Source organism: Gymnodraco acuticeps, unplaced genomic scaffold (genome assembly GCF_902827175.1).
Source record: "Gymnodraco acuticeps unplaced genomic scaffold, fGymAcu1.1, whole genome shotgun sequence".
Lineage (NCBI taxonomy): Eukaryota > Metazoa > Chordata > Actinopteri > Perciformes > Bathydraconidae > Gymnodraco > Gymnodraco acuticeps.
Window position 1 is genome coordinate 646,949 of NW_022990722.1, and position 22,945 is coordinate 669,893.

The 22,945-nt window shown below is 39.9% G+C and overlaps 1 protein-coding gene across 2 annotated transcripts in view; it reads right to left on the bottom strand.

Annotated features, from left to right (window-relative positions):
- Nucleotides 1-3,543: 3,543 nt before the first annotated feature.
- rcan3 (regulator of calcineurin 3) overlaps nucleotides 3,544-22,945 on the bottom strand; it is a 60,248-nt gene continuing 40,846 nt past the window's right edge. For both annotated transcript variants that reach the window (XM_034231709.1, XM_034231710.1), the window contains 2 exons: nucleotides 17,930-18,101; nucleotides 3,544-6,836 (listed from right to left, as the gene is read on the bottom strand). In XM_034231709.1, the coding sequence (XP_034087600.1) occupies nucleotides 6,682-6,836; nucleotides 17,930-18,101 (327 nt within the window). In that variant the 3' untranslated portion in view covers nucleotides 3,544-6,681. The remainder of the gene's footprint in view (nucleotides 6,837-17,929; nucleotides 18,102-22,945) is intronic.

A 22,945-nucleotide genomic window follows, 5' to 3' on the forward strand; every position in this document is an offset into this window, starting at 1 on the left:
ATCTAATCATTATCCCTTATTTGGGTATTAAGACTGCATGTGTGTGCACGCTTTTGCGAGTGTGAAGACAAAGTATGTGACTTCAAAGTTATCATAAATCCATTCATCCTTGCACGAACATGCTTCATGTATGTAGTTGAAAATTAACTGAATTACACTACTTGTCCAAAGGGTACTGGGTGTGTTTGTACAGAAGAAAAGACATGCAACAGTGTTGCCTCTTCTTGTTCTCAAAGGTCAGGACAATGAGTTCCATTGAAGCACTTGGCAACATTTGTTAGGAAGTTTTATACTGAACAGGAAAACATTTTTATTGGCATAATCTTCCTGTAACTGTCTGTTTCACACTTAATGTAGCACACAAGCTCCTGTAACACATCCCTCGTCGTAGTCTTTCCCAAAACGGTGCCAATAAGTCGTCAGGATCTCGCCTCGTGTTACCTCCAGGGCTAGGTGGTGCCTCCGACTATAAAGCAAGTCAGTGTTGGGCCTTTGTGAGGAAGTGTAACGAAACTTCATTTGGAAGACACTATTGTTCAGCTTCACCTGATGGCCTGAATACTTTCATACAACGTGTCCCTGTGACCTTAATTGAGCTTCTGGTGAAGGGACATTACAAAAGTCTGAAAGCTCCAGTTTCACAGAGCATTCCCATGCATTGTCTTGGTTTCAGTCAAAAGTGTAGATACCATGTGGGAAAAATGTGTTTAAATCAGCCTGCACATTGAGGATCAGGCTACATATCTAAAGCTCACAAAATGATTTATATTAATGTGATTTATTTATCGTTTTTTTAATGCCGTTTACAATTTGCAAGTGGAATTTAATTTTGTATTTGTTCATTTTATAATGAAAATCTAGGGTTACGGTTTAAAGCAAAAGAACAATAACATTGTGCAATACAATATGAGATATAAAGTTTGTATCTGAGTTACTATAAAATGCTCAATTATTGTGAATAGCTTATGAACTGATGAATAAAATGTGACTTACTACCCTTTCAGTCTTAGAGCTTCAATACAATTGTTATCAAAGCCCATTTGCTAAAGTTAACATGCTAACTACGTCCATGCTGCTAGCATGTTTATGCTAAGCAGGTTTAGCCTAGCGTGTTAGCATGCTAACATGTGCTAAGTCCTAAACTATCGTATTGGACAAATAAAAATGGACAAAAACAACCTTAAAGGTAGGGTAGGTAATTCACTTCAGAAACACTTTTTGTTATATTCCATGGAATGCTCTTAACATCCCGATAGCAATGAATACATTAAATGCTTTGACAATAAATATATACAAATATTTCATCTGTGGAAGCCGTGGCGCTGTAAAAAGCAAGTCCAATTATCTGCCTCGGCCTGCGGCAGATAATTGGATGGCCTACCTGCCTGTCAGCCTTCTCCTTCCATCTCGTGCACAAAATTATCTCGTGCCCTCATTGGTCATGTGCTCGTTTGTGTGTGTTGGAGGAGGGGCTCTGTAAGGAAGTCTGAAGGACGGAGCAGATTTTTTTCGGATGTGTACTTTCAAATTCTAGCTTACTCGAACTGGTTTGTCCATTCTTACCTACCCTACCTTTAAGGGATGACTTACCTTGTTATAATGTATTCTCTTATGACGACGGATATCTATTACTTACCAAATGTTATTAATGACCATGCATTTAATCGTTGAGGTATTTCATATGGCCCAAAGTTGTAGATTGACCAACAGACAGACGATGCCATCTCTGATCCAAGCTATAGCCCGGCTAAACATTCACCAATATGTCATATTTTTCTATCAATCACAAACATTACATTCTCATTGTAATCCTTTGACGAGTTCTCTCACATAAACTGAAGTTATTTTTCTGTATTTTTCCTAACAATTTAAGGCAGCAGTTTAACAGGGCAGGCAATCTCTTCCTGAGGGAGATTCAAGTGTTTACACTAACTGTACTTATCAACATTTGATTGCATTAGGGGACTTTGATTTAAAAGCTGAAGTAAATGTTTAAATTCAGTCAGGATAAACTCATTACACAAAACTTGTTTACTCCACTATGTGTGCTTAAGGAGCCATTTTACTAAAAACTCATGTGCCAACCATAGGTGTCTTATGATGACTAATGCCTCACTTAAGATTCCTGAATGGAGCCACTGAGACGAATGCTGACTAATCAGGGAAGGTACCTTCAAAGGAATCTGGAGGCACTGGTCCCGTTAATACCCACCGGGCCACATGATCCGTTCCTCCTAGTGCACATGCATCTTCACGTTCAACAGTAAGGGTCATTGTGAAGAAAAGTTTCCCACCCCCAGCATCATGAGGGTGCTTTTTGTGCTGTGAAAGGAGCGTAGAGGGCAGCAGAGATATCCTTTATCCCACAGCTGTTGATCAGCTCTTTCTAAAATACAGACAGTCTGCTAAATTTGACCTTTGAACTGTTAGTCAGCAGTAACACAGGTATAATGTAAGACAATGGATCTTCTGCATACCTGCTTCTTAATGTTACATAGTGGCCATGTCAGGAAACACATTTTTTAAACTGGGTCTGTAACAAAAGATGTAGAAACATATATATTTTGTTCAACCAGTTTTTGCAAAACATGCTTTAAGCTGAGACTGTGCCATTGTTTTCGCTTTGTTGCCTTTTTCCCCTTCATGTAATAATGAAGTAGTTTGTCAGTGAGAAATGGATGAGAGACATCTATTGTCATGAGCAGCCAGTCATCTGTCTTCATGGCTGACACGAGGAAACGGCAGCTGTGAAATTCAATAGGTTGTTGAACTTTAGGTCATGGCTGTATTGCCATATCTTACCTTTCATGTAATACATTTCATATCCAGTATTGCTTACTGGAAGAATCATTAACTCAACCTTGCTGTCAGTGTCTTTCTACCATTGAAACAAGGCCCTGACCATACACATTATTAACTGTTGTAATGTCCTTGGGGAAATATGAGGTGCAAGGTGCAAGTGACAGGACCACTTTTGTACCATTCTAGCATAAAATAGAATTTAAATGCATGTCACAGCTGTAATGAAGTGTATTTTATTTCATAACCTTGTATGGGAGTCAAGCCAATACCAATGGGACTCAGACTGTTTGATTCATGAATTCTGTAATCTCTTGAATAGAAAAGCAAATCAATTGAGAAAAAACAAGTGATGAGTGGAGAACAATATCGCATGTTCCTGAGCGATGATGGACGGGTATAAGGTAATTATAAAAGTTTATATTTGCATGATTTGGCAATCCATAGCCCCACTTGGTGTCTAACATGTTTTTATCATCACTTTTAGGTCACAGAGCCAGGCAACTGTTTTCCTGCTAGATCTGTTAACACAAAACCCTCCAGCTATTAAAGTGATATTTTAATCTCTTAACACTATTTCATTTATCTAGATAAATATTGTTCAAAATATATTTCACTTAAAATATTTTCAATTTTAATCTTCTTTTCCAAGTTGCAATATCGTTTTATAGAGCAAATTATATGGTAGAAGGAAGCGAGATATTTTTGCTTATTTTATAAAAAACAGGACATTTAAAAGCATTGTTTTGTAAGAACATATTTAATACTGGAAAATAACATTTAGTAATTCAATGATTTACCTCTCCAAAAAAAGGATGCTTACTGTCGCTCTGTAATTTGAATGTAATGACAATTTGAAATGCACAAACAAGCAATAGTGCTAAAAGAGTGTTTTTATCAGATAAATATGCAATGTGAAGATGATGTGTAAGAAATCCGTGCTATGTTTTTTAGCCTACATTGAACATTTTGTTTGAGATTCTGTGTGGCCCCTAAAGTAAAAACAAAACCTAAAATGAACAACTCTAAACATGGCTTTTAAGAATAAGTCTTTATGTATTTCTCTATGTGAAACAAATGGCCATTATACTACACAAATAGAAGCGGATACTGAGATACAGAGACAGAGACCATCTCTGAGAAATAAGTACAGAACATGAAAATACACATACCGGTATTATAGAACTGTAAATTATTGCTTGTTTTGCTACTTTGTTTTCTGGATTTCTACAATACGAGACACAATATTCATATTTCAACAGAAACAGTACAACAGTGACAAACGGTATTATTGACCTTTTTAGTAGACGTTCCCCAGAAATTAAAGAAACATTCAAACAGAGTCCATGTTGAACACAACACAATGACAGTTGGTTTTTGATCGCGCATCTTCAGGACTTATTACAAATTTTTGTATATTTTTTTTACATTACAACATTGCCAAGAGAAGCCGTAACAAACTGCACACTGGGACTGGCCTCAGCAACAAAAAAACACTTGGCATATTTACATTAATATACAATTTCATTTCAACTGTGACCAAAATGCACCGGTTTTAAACACCATGACCACGAGAGTAAAAAAATCTTCATGAGTGTCTTCCTCCTGCTCCGCTGCTTCCTCTTTACCATAATGCACCTCAGTAGTTCCACCAATCTTCTGTCTGCTTACATAACTGTGACAGCTTTACTGTAGTGCCTTTAAAACTGCACTCTGCCAACATTTTAAACAACTGTTGAACTTTCTCAGCAGATAAAATGAATGTTCCTTGCAGACAAACACCAAAAACAAAGACATTGATTTTGCTCTGCGGTGTTATCCTGTCTCATTTAAAACCTTTAACTTCAACTTTTTAGTGGTTCACTTCCAAAGATCCAAAAGAAGGCTTGAAATTCTCCAAGGTTCACACTAGCAAAAGGAAGTGGAGTGTTTCTCTCACTGCAATATGCTGGTGAAAAGGCTAACCAGGTGTTCAGCTTGAGATAAACAAAACAAATAAAGAAACGAAACAGAGAAGAAATGCAATGTGCTTCCTACTTTGTCTAGAGAAGGACTACTTTATGTGAAGGAAACAAACAAAACGGTGACAATAAAGTGCCCACATGCAGATGGGTTTTTCAATTTGCTTACTGCTATTGTTACGTAGCAAAAAAGTATTTTTAGATTTCAAATGACAAAGAAGGTTTAGACTCACCGCTGACACTCAAAAGCCCTGTCGGGAACATTTGTTCATGCTGTTTCATAAGCTCTGAAATATTGTATTCCATATTGTATCATTAAAATGATACAGGATTATGGGGAGAATTAATTTAAAAAAGGGAAAACATTTGGTTTGGAGACTGTCCACTGAACTAGATACTTATGAAATAAAACATGATGGATAAAAAGGATTGGGAAATATGATTCCTTTCTACTCACTTGTTTATGGGGTGAGTGAATGCTTTGGTTGATATTTCATCAGGCTACCTAATTTCCCTTTTTTTCAGCAAAATGCTTTGAAACAAAAAATTCTTAAAGGAATATTCCACAGACCTACTGTTCAGCTATTTACAGCGGGAAACAGCGCAGTATTTGGTGCGAGAGACGGTCAAAAGCCTCGCAACTGCTTGGAGATATCTAGAGATACTCAGTGCAAAACAAGCAGTCGTAGGTTTCAGAAGAAAACCTGACACATAGAAATTGGGTTTGATCAAACAGCATGACATTAGAGATGTGAGCTACAACAAACAGAATCAGAAAAAAAAAATCCACATCCCAAACCTCTTGAAGAAAAATGAGGGGGATGAACTGTCTCTGATCCATCAAATCCCAACAAAAGCGACAAATGCACATTTGCCAAAAGTGTCAATCACCATTCGGCTTTTTTTCCCCCTAAGACGTCACTTTTAAACTCTGCGCGGGGATATGCACTTGCGTCAAAAGCTTCACACTGTTTTCCTGTCATCACAAACAACAATAAAAAAACACCTCAGCTCCTCATCTACGGAATTAACTAAGCATGCAAAAAGTGTTGGGGTATCAAATACATAGTAAGAATACACATCTAGTAGTTCAGCAAAAGACAACACCTCTCCAAATAAAAAAGACAATAAGCAAAAAACGAGCAACAAAAAAGAAAGAAAGTCAAACAGCCACCACAACTTTGTTAGTCACACATGTCGCTTCGTGCTGTGTGTGATGTTCAACAGGTTCCTTTTTCTTGATATATCTCGTTAGTATTTGTGTTTCTGTACGTATTTTTTGTAATACAGTATATACATGCAGACAAGAGCGGGAACATCACACACTCAATCTTGATGCAAGTTGAAGCGACAAACCAGCAGATATGAAAATGAAAAAGAAGAAAAAAATAGTAGTATATTTGTTAATCTGAAACACAATTTATCGTAAAAAAGAAAAAATATGTCTTTGTTTAACCAAAGACTATTGTAGACACACGACTGTGAGACGAAGGGATAGGTAAAAGCTAACAAGCTAACTAACTAGCAAGCTACTGAGCAGGACTAGCAATGAGAGCTGAGAGTGTGTGATAAGTGACAGGTGCCTGCGTTGGGACAGGTATGCCCGCCCCTCTTGCTGAAAACGAGGGGGGGTTTGTGGGGTGGAGGCAAAAGTGCCCGCCGCTCCCCACGCTGTCCGCAGAATGTGATGAGTGTGTGTGTGATTCTCATCCATCCCCTTCAAGCCGCCTCATTCCATCGCCACGCTCCCCACAAACACCGTCTTCGAGCAATGTCTGTTGGTTTGTTTTTAACTTGTAGTTGAACTGAAATGAGGGGCATCGACGCTCTCTGTGAGTGCAGAGACGAGAGAGAGAGGGCAGGTGTGTTGCGGGTTTAAAGGGCGGTCGGGGGCCGCGCCCGGTGTCGGGGGGAGGCCTCTCTAGTTGAAGACTTTGGGGGGTTCATCTGGACGTCTGGTCTGGACAATCTGCTGCTTTGGCCGCGCCGCCTCGTCCTCCTCCGTCTCGCTCTCGCACACGTGGACCACCACGCTGGGGGTGGACTCTGTCCCGGCGTGGAGCTCGTACTTTTCACCTGGAAGAGAGGAAGAGTAGAAGAAGGGGATACAATAAAATGATACATTCAATTCATTTGTGACAATGACATTTGTGAAGAACTGAACTTATTGTCTTCAATTGTCATGATATCTTTTTTTATTTCTTCTTGCTTTTATTTATATTCTGGTATAAGTAAGTCCTTCACTCTTTCTCTTTTCTTTCTTCTGTCTGGCAGGTTCAGGGTTTTTGTTGTTGTGTCATTTGGTTTTATGGATTTGGAGTTCAACAAACTAAAAAGAACACCTTATAAAACAAACATTGCTGGCCCTCCACTGGGGTCGAATAGGTTACACCCATAGACCTTAATCTATGAATTCTAGAAAAAACGTAAATGAAAATAGTGCAATGAAACAGAGTACGATACATTTGAATAAAATAGTGCATGTGAAAGAACATAATCATAATATCAACAAAGCCAAATTTAAATAGATAAATAAATAAGAGAACTAAGCAGACCTCGACATCTTATCTTAATTGTTTTAAACAAATTATTTATTTCATCATTATTGGTAGGGAGATCAACGCTTAAGCAGCTCTGGTTGAAATACCATGCTTGTGAGTTTCATAATTATTTTTATTGTTACTTTTTATAACACCCTGAGGTTGTTTCTACAGCACAAAACGATCTACAGTTTGTCTTTCCAGTGCATCGAAGCATTCGGGATCAGGTCAGCACATGGTTTCAAAGCCACTTGCTAGATTGTATCACAGTTGCCATGGAAATTAGATCAGACAGCTGGCAGACAGGAGGAAATTGGTCTACTGGCGTTTTCAATGTGGTGCCAAACAGAAGGACGGAGCGTGAATAGAGTCCTGCTGTTACCGCGGGGACCTGACAGGGGGAGGCAGCGCGCCGTGCTGCTGCCCAACGCTAATCTGATCTCAGATGCCAGGATGTGAGGCGTGGAACAAAGCCATTTCCTGATTCCTCGTGTTGCTATGGTAACAGCAGAAAGTGGCCAAAGTGATCCTCTGAGCTGGACACTCTGTGTGTGTGTGTGTGTGTGTGTGTGTGTGTGGGAAGTTTAATCATGCTTTTGTTGATGATAAAAAAGATAATAGTGTTCAAATAAATACTGACTAGAAGTGATGTTTCCCAGCTCGACGTGCAGTTATGCTGAGATGGAAGGAAGCTGCCCCACCCATTCTCTCAATGATTGGAGGAAATAATGTTGTGCCTAAATAAATTTAAAAAACGGTGCTATGCTGCGGTGGATTTGGTAAAAAATGTAAAGAGATTTGGAGGCCCTCTGAGACATATCTTCAGGGCTCTCAAGGGGTATGAGTATGCTGTGTTTGTAACTGACCTCTTATACATAACCCCAATATTACGAAACATTTTATTAAGCTGATACTATTGCTATTATTAATATTATTATGGTTAGCTTATTGGCTTCCCTGGGATAAAATTGTCTTGGAGAAAGGGAAATTGCTGCTTCAAGACCAGACATCCCAATAATACACACTGAATAAAAACAGATGTGCAAACCTCAGCCTGAAATAGAAAACAACCAGAAGATAAATCGCACTAACTCTGTTAAGAGCTAAATACATTCAAGGGATATATATTAAAACATACAGACTTTCATACATAGACTCCACCAAAATGACATTTCTAAGTTGAAAAAAAAGTTGATGTTTGCTTGAACCTGCATTTTCAAATGTATTTTCTCCTCTTCCTTATGCCATATTTATTCTCATACTCACTGTAACCACCATCTTCTTTAGACAGTGTGTGTACAAGTTATTGTATGTGTTATGACCAGTAAGGTTAGTTGGGAGTGGAAGTTAGTTTATCCCTGATATATGCCCAAACATATACAATATAAAATACTGTTGGGTTGAAAATTAAATCAAATATTTTTGGGAAAAGGATGTAAAAGTAAAAAGCTAGGTTTTCCACTTCACCGGCATGAGCATACCCACTGACACAAACATGGAGACATTGTGGATGTGCCACACATTTCCCTGTGTTAGGTGACATTTTAGAAAGGTTGCTGCAATCTAAAATCTAGTCCGCGAGGCAGACAGAGAAATTATTATTTCTGAGCGTAGAAGCTGATTAGGAGCGAGACTGCTGGGAGAGCGAATGTTACTGTGCTGAGCTATACTGGATAAAACTGTAAAAGTATGGGAACTGCAAAAATATATATTGGTGGTGCAGTGATTCTGAGCTACAGTAATATCATTACATCAGTTTGTTGTGAAGTATTTGTCTGAATTTTACGATTTTTTAATTGATCATTTTCAAGGGACTTTGCCACACTTAAAAATACACAATTCAGAGTTATAATTATTTTAGATTTATCACATAGAACTCTTAGTAATTTCTGAAACTGGGGTTTGTTTACCTAGCCACTTTCAGGTCATCTATTAGCTACAGATGGCTAATTTAACTAAAATAAATTCTGTCGGTTGGTATATAGTACTGTCTCTAACTGACTACTTCGGCACGGCAGTGGCTCAGTCAGTAGGGGCTTGGACTGTGAGCCGTAGGGTCGCCGGTTCAAGTCCCTGAACAGACCTAAATATGGAGTGTGGACTGCTACTTGGAGAGGTCCCAGTTCACCTCTTGGGCCCTGCCGTGGTGCCCTTGAGCAAGGCACCGGACAACCCCATTGCTCCCCGGGCGCTGTACAATAGCTGCCCACTGCTCCTAGTACTAGACTCCTGGTACTAGGATGGGTTAAATGCAGAGGTCACATTTCACTGTGTTTGCTGTGTGCTCTGCACATGACCATTAAAACCCTTAAAGACTGAGCGAGCCGCCTGCGGCTTCAAAGAGGTAGCGTTCTAAAATGCTTAATAACTTTCTAACCGCTAATCCTATCCATCTGATTAAAAAAGTGAGGTAAAGCGGCTATTCTAGGCTTTTCGCTGGTATCACTATGTCCTTTTCCGGGATTCAGAGGCTCCGACGTGATCGGGGCAATGTCATCACATTGTACAGCCTTGATTCGTCAAGGGCCCGCCGTCTGAGCCAAACAGCAAAGGTTTTAGACTAAGTCCCACCCCCCTGTGTCCGGATAGGTTTAAAATGTAAAGGTCCAGGCAAACCTCTGCCCATGCTACCATCTTCTCGACCAATCAACATAGGTTGCTGTGTATGTTTTTGGCGGCGGGAGATAAACAAAGAGAAACAGAGAGACGAGAGAGTAATACTAAAGAAGAGTAATTTTGCCAGCGTAAGAGAAATAAATACAACACGAGATATCCACACACACACACACACACACACACACCAAGAGAAATTCAAACCAACATGTCAAAACGGTGTTACACTACGGAAGAAACCGTAGAATGTATTTTGTCTGGCGGACCGCTTAGCGATGCAGCGGTGCATACCTCAGATTCTGAAGATGACAACTGGCAATGAAGAGGAGTATGATCACGGGATTGATCCCTTCGAAGATAAAAAGTGAGTAACTTTGCTTATTTCTTATTGTTTGTGTTGCATTTATCGGTTGCTGTTTCTGTATAACGCCGAAAATAATTAGTCCTACGAGTTTTTATAATGGATGGCCATTTGCCGTAATTGTGTCATAAAGTGAAGTCCTGAGCTCAAGATTCACTATCAATAGAGGCTACTATTTATTTCAGTAAAAAAACGTCAAGCAATACCTTTCATTTATTCCGCTTGCCCTCTTTGGTTGTTTGTTATAAGGTCTAATGTTATTATATTCATTGCATTACAATTCAGTTACTGATTCCATCAACTAGTAATGTTAGCAGAGGGATAAAGTGTGAATCAAATCAAAAGTTGAGACTGTGTTTAGAAAACAGATAGGATGACACTGGAGAAATAAAAGCAATAAAGGAAATAAAATAAATTCAGACATTTATATCTGTATATTTTCCTCCCTTTTATTTTAGTCCAGAGGATGAGAGAGGGGATGCACAAGCCACTGTCCCCATCAGTAGGCCTCCTTCAAACCGGGAGGGAAAAGAATGTGGCCAGGAGGGTGGAGCATCCAGAAAAAAGGCCAAACCAATGCCAGCCCCCCTGACAGTGAAAGGGAGAGGAAGAGGGAAAGGGAAAAAAAACATCTCTGACCCCAGAAGAGCCAGGAGCTGTTGGTGCCAGATACTGCCCAACAACTACCACACTTTTGCCCGAAAAGAGCCCCTGGAGTCCAAGGTTTTGTTGGTGTGGAGTATACTCCTGCACAAATATTTAGACATTTTTTTAACAACCAAGCTGTAAATATCATCTGCAAGAACACAAACAAAAATGCTGAAAAGGAGCAGGCTAAGGGGGAAAAGTTTGTTTGGGAAAGCCGGTACAATTCCTCATGTATGTCGGGTCGGCCTTATGGCACTTCTAAAACTGCTCAAAGTAAGAGACTACTGGAGGAAGGGATCACACCTGAGTGTTCTCTTTCCTGCTTCTGTCATGACAAGAGACAGGTTCATGGCAATCAGCAGAGCTGTACATCTGAGCGACCCAGACCATGATGAATGTTGATACATTTCCTTTGCTCTTTCTATATTTTTCTAATATTTTGTTTATAGTTTGAAGATCATTTGCTCTTTGTACATTTGCACTTTCTATATATTTCTAATAATTTGTTTATAGTTTCAAGATAATTTGCACTTTCTATATATTTCTAACACTTAATGTATAGGTTCAAGATCATTTGCACTTTCTATATATTCCTAATACTTTGTTTATAGTTTCAATATAATTTGCACTTTGAATTTGTTTCACTGTTTATGTTTGTATTTAAATGTTCAAATGATAATATATTTCTCTGAAACAAGTTATTTTTGTTGCAATGTCATCTGTTACGGTTTAATTGTTTACTCTCTCAACCTTTTTTTGACAGAAGAAACATGATCAGTCATTTAAATTTGGAAATACATTTCGTTTTAATTATTCCATATTATCCTAGGCGTTTTTCAGTACAAAACGCCTAGGATAATATTGTAATAAATAGCTGTAACTTGCTCAGGGAACATAATATGCAGATTACATTTCATTTGAAAGCCTAAAACATCTAAATGCAGCTTTGTAAATAATAAAAAAGAAAATTCCTATGTTCCTGTCGGAGTAAACAGTAAAAAAACACAACATTTGTACTGGCGTTTTTGAAAAGTGCTGGTAAATTCAGCCATTATCACACAAAGTTAAGGTAAAATGTGGACTTTAAATTAACCAGACTTGAACTAGAGGTTCTCCTGAATCAAATGAGGTAAGGCACTTGATGCTGACTGCTAGAAAAGGTTAGAACAGCTTAGGAGAAACAAATAAATACAGGAAAGTCAAGCAGGCGAAAATTCCGTCTAGGTCTTTAAGGGTTAAAGAGGGTTTCATCCCTCCGATATCTACTTTTAAAACTAGAACCTAAAAAAAAAGTTTTTAAATATGCCACTGTACATAACAGCATGCTGAAAGGAGTGAATAACTTAATTTATCTTGTATTGTAAGGTAGTACTATTTACGATAAGGGTACATGTACATTTTAAACTCTGTTTGTAAGCTGGGTTTACAGCACATCATTGTTCCTATTTTTTAGACAATTTCCAGAAGGAGGGTTACCCAATGTGAGTGTAAACATCCGCAAATTAAGTAAAGAGCCTGACGGAGCTTCCAATCTTACCCTAACTCTGACAGCGTGCAGGCCATGTTCTGAGCAAGTTGTTAGACATCATAACATATCTAGCTTGTCTTTGCGCAGATCTACTTTGGCTTTGGAAAGCCTGGAAATGAAAGACCATGCAAATCCATAATCAAACACACACAGATATAAGCAGTGCTTGAATTGGAATGAAAAAGGTGCCAGTACTCTAAAATCAGCAACTTTTTCAAGTCAATTTTATATATACAGCCCACAAACAAGAATTTGGCTACTATAATGCTGGTGGGTTTGTCTCTTTACTACTGTATATTTTAGAAAGGTTCACTGTACTTAACATTTTTTATGATAGGCAGCGGATATGGCTAAAGCTCAGTAAGGTCAATATTAACTGAAAATATAGCAATCAAAGTCTAGATCTTCTGCTGAAGACACATGAAGCAGAGACCTTTCAGGTGAGAGCCCCTCTGGTGGTGTTCAACATTAATGACAAGGAAACAAAGCTCTGGTCAGAAGCATTTTTTTATAAAAAGCTTTAACAAAATTAAGTATTTCTGTACATTTTGAATGCAATCTAACTTTCCAACTCAGAAAACGAAAAACGAAAAAGTGCCAAAAGTCTTCTCACATGGCTGAGCTGCTTTGCAATATACTTCACCACTGAAGAATACAAATATGTATAAAGTAAACTATGATGCAATCTAACTTTCCAACTCAGAAAAATGATAAAGAGCATGAACAAAGAACATGTAAAAACAAATGCAAAATTTGCACAATCTAAAATGAGAAACTGTAACTGCAAGTAACAAAGTCTGAGCCATGGTAAAGAGTTACATTGAACACCAAGCTGATCAGATAACTCCCTGGTTGGTCTGAAGTCCTTCTATCTCCAGGATCTGTACAAATCGGCACATTATGCCAAAAGTCTTCTCACTGGGTGAGCTGCTTTGCAATATACTTCACATTGTTAGAAAAGGCTCCAGAAGGCCTTGGGGACATCAGTATCAGGGGCTGGAGCTGGACAGGCTCTTTCATCAGCACTTCTCCTTCCCTTTGCCAGCCAGGACCTCACATACTGTTCCGGATTGAACTGTCCTAGTGATGGTCCATTACATTTAATGAAAACCAGGCTGGACAGTCGGCTGACAGAGAGAGCATTCCTTTTTGCAGTAAGGATATCGTTCATGCAGCTGAATGCCCGCTCACACTCACTAGTGGAGACAGCGATGGTTCGGACTGCTTTCAGTAGAGGCTCCATGGCAGCAGGTGTACGGGATGCCCTGGTTTCCTTGTATTCGCGAAAGCCCTGAACAGTCTCTCTTCTGTCCACTTTCAGCACTTCGCACAAACGTAGCACCTCTACGTCCCCATACTGTACGTCTAACTCCTCTTCAGGCCAACTTCCAGGATGGATAACTTTCATGTCCTGGATTAGCTGATTGTCCCGGGCCTCCCGGCCATGTAATGGGATTTCTCTTGTGCTGACATGAGAGGAGGTTGTGGAAGTCATTCTGTGTCTCAGATTCTCTACCATACTGCGGAAAAACTGACCTGTATGAATCTGTACAAGCCTGCCATTCTCACGCAGGGCAACACCCTTGAAGGACTTCTCAGCTAGAGCTGTATGAACTGTAGTAATGTGTGGGCCAGGCATGGTGACCATGGATTCAAAAACTTGTATTTCTCGAGTTAAGAGCCTATCTGCTGTAGGCAGTGTCATCTCTCTTTTTTGGAGTTGCCGAGAGAGGTCGCTGAGCTCTGTGAGCGCATCGTACATCAGTCCCAGATTGCTGACAAACGTTGCAGATGTGAGCACATCATCCAGGCCCTTGTACTTTGCTCTGTCTCTGGAATCCCTGCTCATGTCGTTTGCAGCATTTGTGAAGTGATCATGAAGCACTCGGTAGTTTTCCCAGACTGCTCTGACGCTCCTTTCACTTGAAGCCACCCAGCGGATGGACAAAACACGCCCTATCACCAGGAGACGCTGTCCGACTGCTTGCGCACACTGCGCTAACTGCCTCTGATTTTTGGGGGAGGCATGGAACAAGGAATAGAGTTTGTCAAAAAAGATCTGGAAATGATTGAGCCCTGAGACCTCCTTGACCACATCCCCAACTGCCAGCTCTAGACGATGATTGGAGCAGTGCCACACAAACAGGCTTGGGAATTTACTACACAACTGGGTAGCAACGCCTGTTCTCTTCCCTAGCATGACTGAAGCCCCATCACATGCAAAAGAAACGAAACACTGACCTAAAAAGTCCTCGTTAAAATCTCTTCCAAGACACTCCATTAACGCCTTTGTGATGTCATCAGCCGTTGTTCCATCCAACTCGATCAGCTCCCAAAAAAACGTTTCGGGCTCAGCATCAGCTAATGCTGAGCGTAGACACACAACAAGCACCGTTTTACCACTAATAGTGGTAGATTCATCGACCAAAACACAGAGTTTTCTTTGCTTTTCTGTAATGTCTTTTGCCATCTTTTTCTTCAGCTCATGAGCTATGTGGTCGATGATTTCGCCACAGGTTTTATTGGAGTGCAAAACCCTGCCCACGTTCAGCCCATTCAGTTTCTGTACATTCAAATCAATTGGCATGTCTGTGAATGGCCGGCTATGTTTGCCAATTTTATATGCCGTTCGAAAAACTCTGATAGTGGTGTCTAATTCAGATTTATGCATAAACTGCACTTGATGTTGAATAGTTTCACATGAAGCAGATGTAAGGATGTCAGCAGCTTTTACATGGGCTTGTGATTCTTTATGTTCTTTGATTTTTTTTCTCAGGCTAGCTTGTTGTTTGCCCTTGTCAACACCGAAATGAGACACTGCACACTCACCCCATTCAGTTGACAGTTTCAGTCCTTGTCCAGTGTGTATTCCCAAAGATTTGACATCTCTGCATATCCGACATCCTAGCTTCTTATCTTTAAGAAGGAGCCATGCATTGGTCTTGCAAAAATATTGCACCTGGTCCGTTGTCCAGCAGTCAGGTGCATCGCGTTGCCCGGTGTTGGTGGTGGCAGTTGCGCCAGCAGCAGCTAACGTTAGAGGCTCTGGAGGAGGCGGCGGAGCTAGTGCTAATGCTAATGCACTAGAACTTGGAGCAGGAGGATCAACCAAAGAAAGCTCCCCATCAGACACAATTTCCAACACAGGCACAGCATTCTCTGTATTTGAAGTTTCTTCCGGCGACAACCGCTGTCTTTTTGCACTTTTATTAATCCACGCTAACATTTTAGAAATGCTAATTTGTGACGTGACTTGCTTTCCTTCTCTCGGGGGCGTGCCTGCTCTGTTCTATCACTCTACATAGCCACCCACTGGGTGGGAGTTGCACTGCATAAACACAACACACGTGCATCTAGGTATGTAAATTGTAAAGCATTAAAACATGGTTTTACTAACAGTTTTCAGTATGTTGTTACTTCGGCATTATTATTATTATTATTATTATTATTATTATTATTATTTTGAAACGTGTATTACTATTAAATCACGGTCAAATAGGTTAATTTTGACATAGTCGTTTCCACCACAGTATATACATGGATAATATAAGCCCCGCCCCCTCTCCAGCACGTTCTGTTTGAATGACAGGAGTAAACAGCTGACAGCCGCTGTGAAACTCCAGCGGTTAGAGCGATGAGAATGTCCGTTCGGCACCTCATGACGCATCTACTGAGTACCGGGCGGCTGTATATATATATATGGATGTATAATAAGAACGGCGGGAGAGTGTTGAGTACTGGCACGGTGCATGAGTACCGGAGTACCGCCAGCATGCCGGTACTGAGCAAGAAGTGCCGGTACTCCATGGGTCAGAACCAGAAGTGCCGGTACTGCGTACCGGTGAGTACCGGCCCAATTCCAGCACTGGATATAAGGACGGATGCATATCTCCTTAGAGATGTCAGAATGCAGACGGGAGGGTTAAGCACCTTTGACATTGACAGATGGCGGCGAGCACAGTGGATTTCATTTATGGGCTTTAGTTGATTTATTTATGTTTTATGTAGTGCTGTCAAAATTATCGCGTTAACGGCGGTAATTAATTTTTTTAATTAATTGCGTTAAAATATTTAACGCATTTAACGCATGTGCAGAATGGCCCGCCCCATACGTGCCACCAGTGGCAGCGCCAGGGTATGGCTGGGCTAGGCTACACCCATACCAAGAAATGGCTTAGCCCCACCATGAAAAATGATGTTAAAGTAAGCAAAATAAAGTCTGCCAACTCGCGCGGAGTAAATTGCACAGACTGATTGATTTCAGTAGCCACGGTTTTGAAAACTTTTGTTACGTAGTGATCGTCTTCTCAATAGAACATCTTTGATAACGGCGTGGTGTTGTTGCAGGAAGTCCCGACGGAGAATACTTTTGCTGTAGTACGGGGTGCACATAACTGGTACGCAGGTTATGTGTGTAATCTGAAATGCGTACCGTCACTTGTGTCACAAAGCGCATTTGCGTACCGACGTACTTGTGAAGCTTTTCCAGAAGGCGGTTAGATCACCGGACGACAGAGTCGGTCTCCGTGTGCACAGACAGGGCTGCTGTTAACGTCGGTCTGTACAACGGAATTGTGCCAAAACTACGCCAACCGGCTGCGGAGGGAGACTCTCTTCCCCCCCCCCCCCCCCCCCCTTCACTGGAGAACTGCGCTAAAACAGCTGATCACAACGTTCACACTCTGTGGTCAAGAAGTACTCCACGAGCCGCCGCCGCCCCCCCTCTGTCGACTTTCCTGAAGTACTCCCCCGTTGATAGAAATCAACACGTAATGAATTAAGACCCCACTGTTTGATGATTGATAGGTCGGTGTGTGGGTTTTCTTTCATTTTGACACGCAGAAAATGTTATAATAAACATAGATACTGTATGTTAAATGGATATATCCGCCTTCTTTCCATTCCCACAACAATATACATAAATAAATGGCATATTTTGGAAAATAGTTCGAATGGTGATTAATCATGATTAATTAATTTTTAAGCTGTGATTAATCTGATTAAAAATTGTAATCGTTTGACAGCCCTAGTTTTATGTTGTCACGTGCACAGTAGCACTGGAGAAATTCTATGTTGACAGCCTTTTCCCATCAATTTTAAAAGGCCACTCTCTATTCATAATGACATTATCTGAAACAAACGTAATGGTAGTTTTAAATACAAATGCTTCTGTGATCAGGTAAATTATACTTAACGCTGCTTCACAGACATTACTGAAACGCTTGAGAGAGAAGTCAAGAATAAAACAGTGATGATTCAACAACGTTCGCCACAAGCCCTTTGTCAAATTGCTTCCTAGTCTAATAACCTTTCTTTAACACCCTGCTGAGGAGCGTGAAATGATTTCCTGTTTGTATCTGGATGACTCAAAAATACAAATTATACCTTCATTAAACACAATTTCCTCCGTGTGTTTATGTGCATGTCGGTGAGTTTCGATAAATCTGAGTGTGAGCGTGGTGCATACAGATTGACTGACCAGGTCCGAGCTTGGCGACTGCACACAGCAGGTCGTAGTTGATGCCGGGCGTAGCGTCCTCGCTCTGGCTCCAGCCCACAGGAGGCGAGGCAGGCGGCGAGATCAGAAACTGTTTGGTGGGCTGGGGAGGGGCCAGGTACGACTTGTCGATGTCCTCACCCCCACTCTGGACCTATGGGAGAGGAGAGGGACATTGATAAAGGCTGTAGTGCTCTTAAGAAGAGGTCAGGGAGATTCAAAGTGGGTCAAAGCTGTTTGACCCAATTTCTCTGTGAAGAATATTTCATGTTCTTGGTTAGAATGTGTACATCTGTCTCTCTATACATTTCAAGATTCAAGGTTCAAGGCATTTATTGTAATTTGTACATAGCTACAGTGTAGTTATGACAATGAACATCTTAGGTCACAGGCTCCAACAACAGTGCAACACAATAAAAACAGATAAAATAGTGCAACAATACCTATCTCTGTGCCTTCACAACTTCATACCATTCATCTGTTTGCACTTCACATATTTATCTAGTATTACAATAATTATGATTTTATTTCACTGTACAGCATTTCATTTCACACCTGTATATATTTCACTTACCCTGCATTACTTGCACATTTATCTTGCAACATTCTCATGCACTATTGGTAATGTTCTTGTATTGTTTTATGTCTTATAAATAGCCTGGGACCTAAGATTTTCATTGTTTAACTACACTGTAGCCGTACATATGACAATAAAGCCTTTGAACTTTGGATAGTGGACACAGCAGCAACCTAAATGTATGCCACATTGCCTGAGGCAACAGAGGATAAATATACATAATAATTCAAATATTTATAATATAGTAATGCAAAGCTCAAATTGGTATAGTTGTCAAAGATCCGGTATTTTGCTCACATAATCCTGAAACTTATGAGCAGGAAAAACCCATTAGTTTGCAGTCACAGCTCCAGTCACTTAGTCTCAATTTGCAGGATCCTTCCCAGGAGAGGGGATTTGGCGTTTTGATAGCACCCAATTGCCATCATTACGATACCAACATGTGGCAACTGTGGGGTAAAATCCTTAATCCTCTTACATCAAAGTACTTAGAGGTGCAGAGGGGGTCATGACTGGTGTTTGACTGTGTAAAAACGGGCAACAATTTGACCATGTTTACCCAGTTATCCACAATTTGATTATTTAAGGCCAAATAACAGCTATGTATTTAGGCTTAATGGTGTTTTTTTAACATAGCCTTGGTGGCTACATTTCAATAGCATTTCTGGACTTGCTAATCATTCAATTTAGTTGACTTTTAACCAAACATGCTGACATTAATTCACCTATAGATTATACAATGTATATTTTTGTAGTTATGAGCCGATATGTAAAACAATTTCATCATAGAACAGAATATATATATATATATGCTATTCTTATGAGTTTGCACTAGAAACACACTTCAATGTATTTATCCTTCTCTCTCGCCCTAAAGGCACAGACACAGAGCACAGAGATCAAGGATTTATGTCGGACACCGTAATCTTCTCTGGTCCCCTCCCCAATCTGATCAATGATGACATGTATAGCCGCATGTCATCATTTCAGCGCTGGTTGTCTTGGTGGTGCCCAGCAAACAATGTGGGCTTCGTAAATAATTGGACAGCCTTCTGGGGAAAACCTGGACTGATTAAGAGAGACGGCATTCATCCTACTTTGGAAGGTGCAAATCTCATTTCGGCAAACATTTCAGGGCTTTGTGGACGTAATCCATGACACACTGGAGTTGAGACCAGGAGGCGGAGTCGCAGTCTTACACACGTCTCTGCGCTCTCTCCTAGGCAGTCATCCATAGGAATCCCGAACCCAATAAAATACCCAATATTAACGGTGTGTGTGTCTGCCCAAGGACAATTTAAGGTAAAACCTAATAGAGGTGTCATACATAATAACCTAATAAAAGTAAATGTAACAACTACTACAGTGCAACAAAACAGGAAGATTAAATGTGGTCTCTTAAACATAAGATCTCTAGCATCTAAAGCAATATTGGTAAATGATTTAATATCAGATTATAATATTGATATATGCTGTCTCACTGAAACTTGGTTGAGACATGAAGAATATGTCAGCATAAATGAGGCCACTCCACCCAGCCATATCAATACTCATATTGCCCGAGGCACGGGCCGAGGAGGTGGAGTTGCAGCAATCTTTGACTCAAGTTTACTTATCAATACTAAACCAAAATTAAATTATACCTCCTTTGAAAGCCTCGTTTTTAGTCTTACGCATCTGACCTGGAAAACTTTGCAGCCAATCTTATTTGTTACAGTGTACCAGGTCCTTATTCAGAATTCTTATCAGAATTCTCTGAGTTTTTATCAACTTTGGTACTTAAAACAGATAAAGTAATTATCGTAGGTGACTTTAATATTCATGTTGACGATGATAAAAATAGCCTTACTGTTGCATTTAACTCTATATTAGATTCTGTTGGTTTCTGTCAGAGTGTAAATAAACCAACCCACTGCTATAATCACACTCTCGACCATGTTCTGACTTATGGTATTGAAATTGAGCAACTATTAGTCGAACCGCATAATCCTGCTTTATCCGACCATTTCTTAGTAACTTTTGAAGTACTGTTACTAGACTACAAAGCATTAGTCAAAAGCTCCTGCAGCAGAAACCTATCTGTTAGTGCTATAGCCAAATGTAAGGAAGAGATTCCACCAATACTTAACTCGATAGCATGTCTGCATGTAAGGGAGGAAACTTATACAAAATGTACACCACCCCAAATTGATCATGTTGTTGATAGTGCTACAGATGCGCTGCGAATAAAATTACACTCTGTTGCTCCTTTGAAAAAGAAGAAAATAAAACAACATAGATTAGCTCCATGGCATAATGCCGAAACCCGCAAAATAAAGCAAAAGTCGAGACAACTTGAAAGGATATGGCGTTCCACTAAACTTGAAGAATCTCGTTTAATTTGGCATATTACTCTCAATGAATATAAGAAAGCACTGCGTAAAGAGAGAGCAGCCTACTACTCTTCATTAATAGATGAGAATAAGAATAATGCAAGATTTCTTTTCAGCACTGTAGCCAGGCTGACAGAGAGCCATAGCTCGATTGAGCCTTCTATTCCCATAGCACTCAGTAGTAATGATTTTATGTGCTTTTTTAACGATAAAATTGTTACTCTTAGAAACAAAATTAATGACCTCTTGCCTTTGACCAGTATAGTGTTATCAACAGCTCCCGGAAACCTAAGTTCTAATATTACACTAGATAGTAAACTAGAATGCTTTTCAGCCATAAACCTTGAACAATTAAATTCAATGATTCTCTCTTCTAAACCATCAACGTGCATGTTAGACCCAATTCCAACTAAGCTGTTGAAGGAAGTTTTTCCATTAATTAGCACTTCTTTATTAAATATTATGAATATGTCTTTATTATCAGGCTATGTTCCACAATCATTCAAAGTAGCAGTGATAAAACCGCTTCTTAAAAAGCACAACCTTGATCCAGAGGTTTTAGCCAACTATAGACCTATTTTTAATCTTCCGTTCCTCTCAAAAATTCTTGAGAAAGCGGTCGCAAAACAGCTGTGTGATTACTTAAAAAACAATGATTTATTTGAAGATGTTCAGTCTGGCTTTAGAACACATCATAGCACAGAGACAGCTCTGGTTAAAGTCACAAATTACATTCTAATAGCCTCAGACAAGGGACTTGTCTATATTCTTGTTTTGCTCGATCTCAGTGCTCCATTTGATACTATCGACCATGATATCCTATTGCAAAGACTAGAGCACTTAGTTGGCATAAAGGGAACTGCTTTAGGCTGGTTTAGGTCCTATCTATCTGAACGCTCTCAGTTTGTATGTGTCAACGATGAATCTTCCACGCAAACCAAAGTTAGCCATGGAGTGCCACAGGGCTCAGTGCTCGGACCTATTTTGTTCACATTATATATGCTTCCGTTAGGCAATATTATAAGGAATCATTCTGTAAACTTTAATTGTTATGCGGATGATACTCAATTATATTTATCAATCAAGCCTGATGAAATTAATCATCTAAATAAAATGTAAGACTGCCTCAAGGACATAAAAACGTGGATGACCTTACATTTTTTGATGTTAAACACGACCAAATTATTGTACTTGGCCCGAAGAATCTACGAAACAAATTATCTAAAGATATACTAACTATGGATGGCATTCATTTGGCCTCCAGTGAGACTGTAAGGAATCTTGGTGTTATATTTGATCAGGATTTATCCTTTAACGCCCACATAAAATCAATTTCAAGGGCCGTCTACTTCCATCTACGTAACATTGCAAAAATCAGGCATATCTTGCCTCAAAACGATGCAGAGAAACTAGTCCATGCATTTGTTACTTCAAGGCTGGATTATTGTAACTCCTTATTATCAGGGTGTACCAAGAAGTTAGTCAAGTCGATTCAGCTGATTCAAAATGCTGCAGCTCGTGTACTAACCAGAGTTAGGAAAAGGGACCACATTACTCCTGTTCTGGCTGCCTTACACTGGCTCCCTATAGAACACAGGATAGAATTTAAAATTCTTCTTCTCGCCTACAAAGCCCTTAATGGGCAGGCGCCATCTTACCTTAAATAACTCATTATACCCTACTGTCCTACTAGGGCATTGCGTTCCAAGAATGCAGGGTTGTTGGTTGTTCCTAGAGTCTCTAAAAGTACAATGGGAGCCAGAGCCTTTTCTTATCAAGCTCCACATTTGTGGAATCAGCTTCCAGTTTGTGTTTGGGCGGCAGACACCCTATCCGTTTTTAAGAGTGCGCTTAAGACCTTCCTTTTTGATAAAGCTTATAGTTAGGGCTGATTAGATTCAGCCCCTAGTTTTGCTGATATAGGCTTAGTTTTTCGGGGGACATCTTACTTCTTCCTTCTCTCTGTCTATACCTGTGTACTCTCATGTTCCGATTAACCCAACTTCCCCAAATGTCTTTCTTTTTGGTGTCTATATACGCCGGGATCCG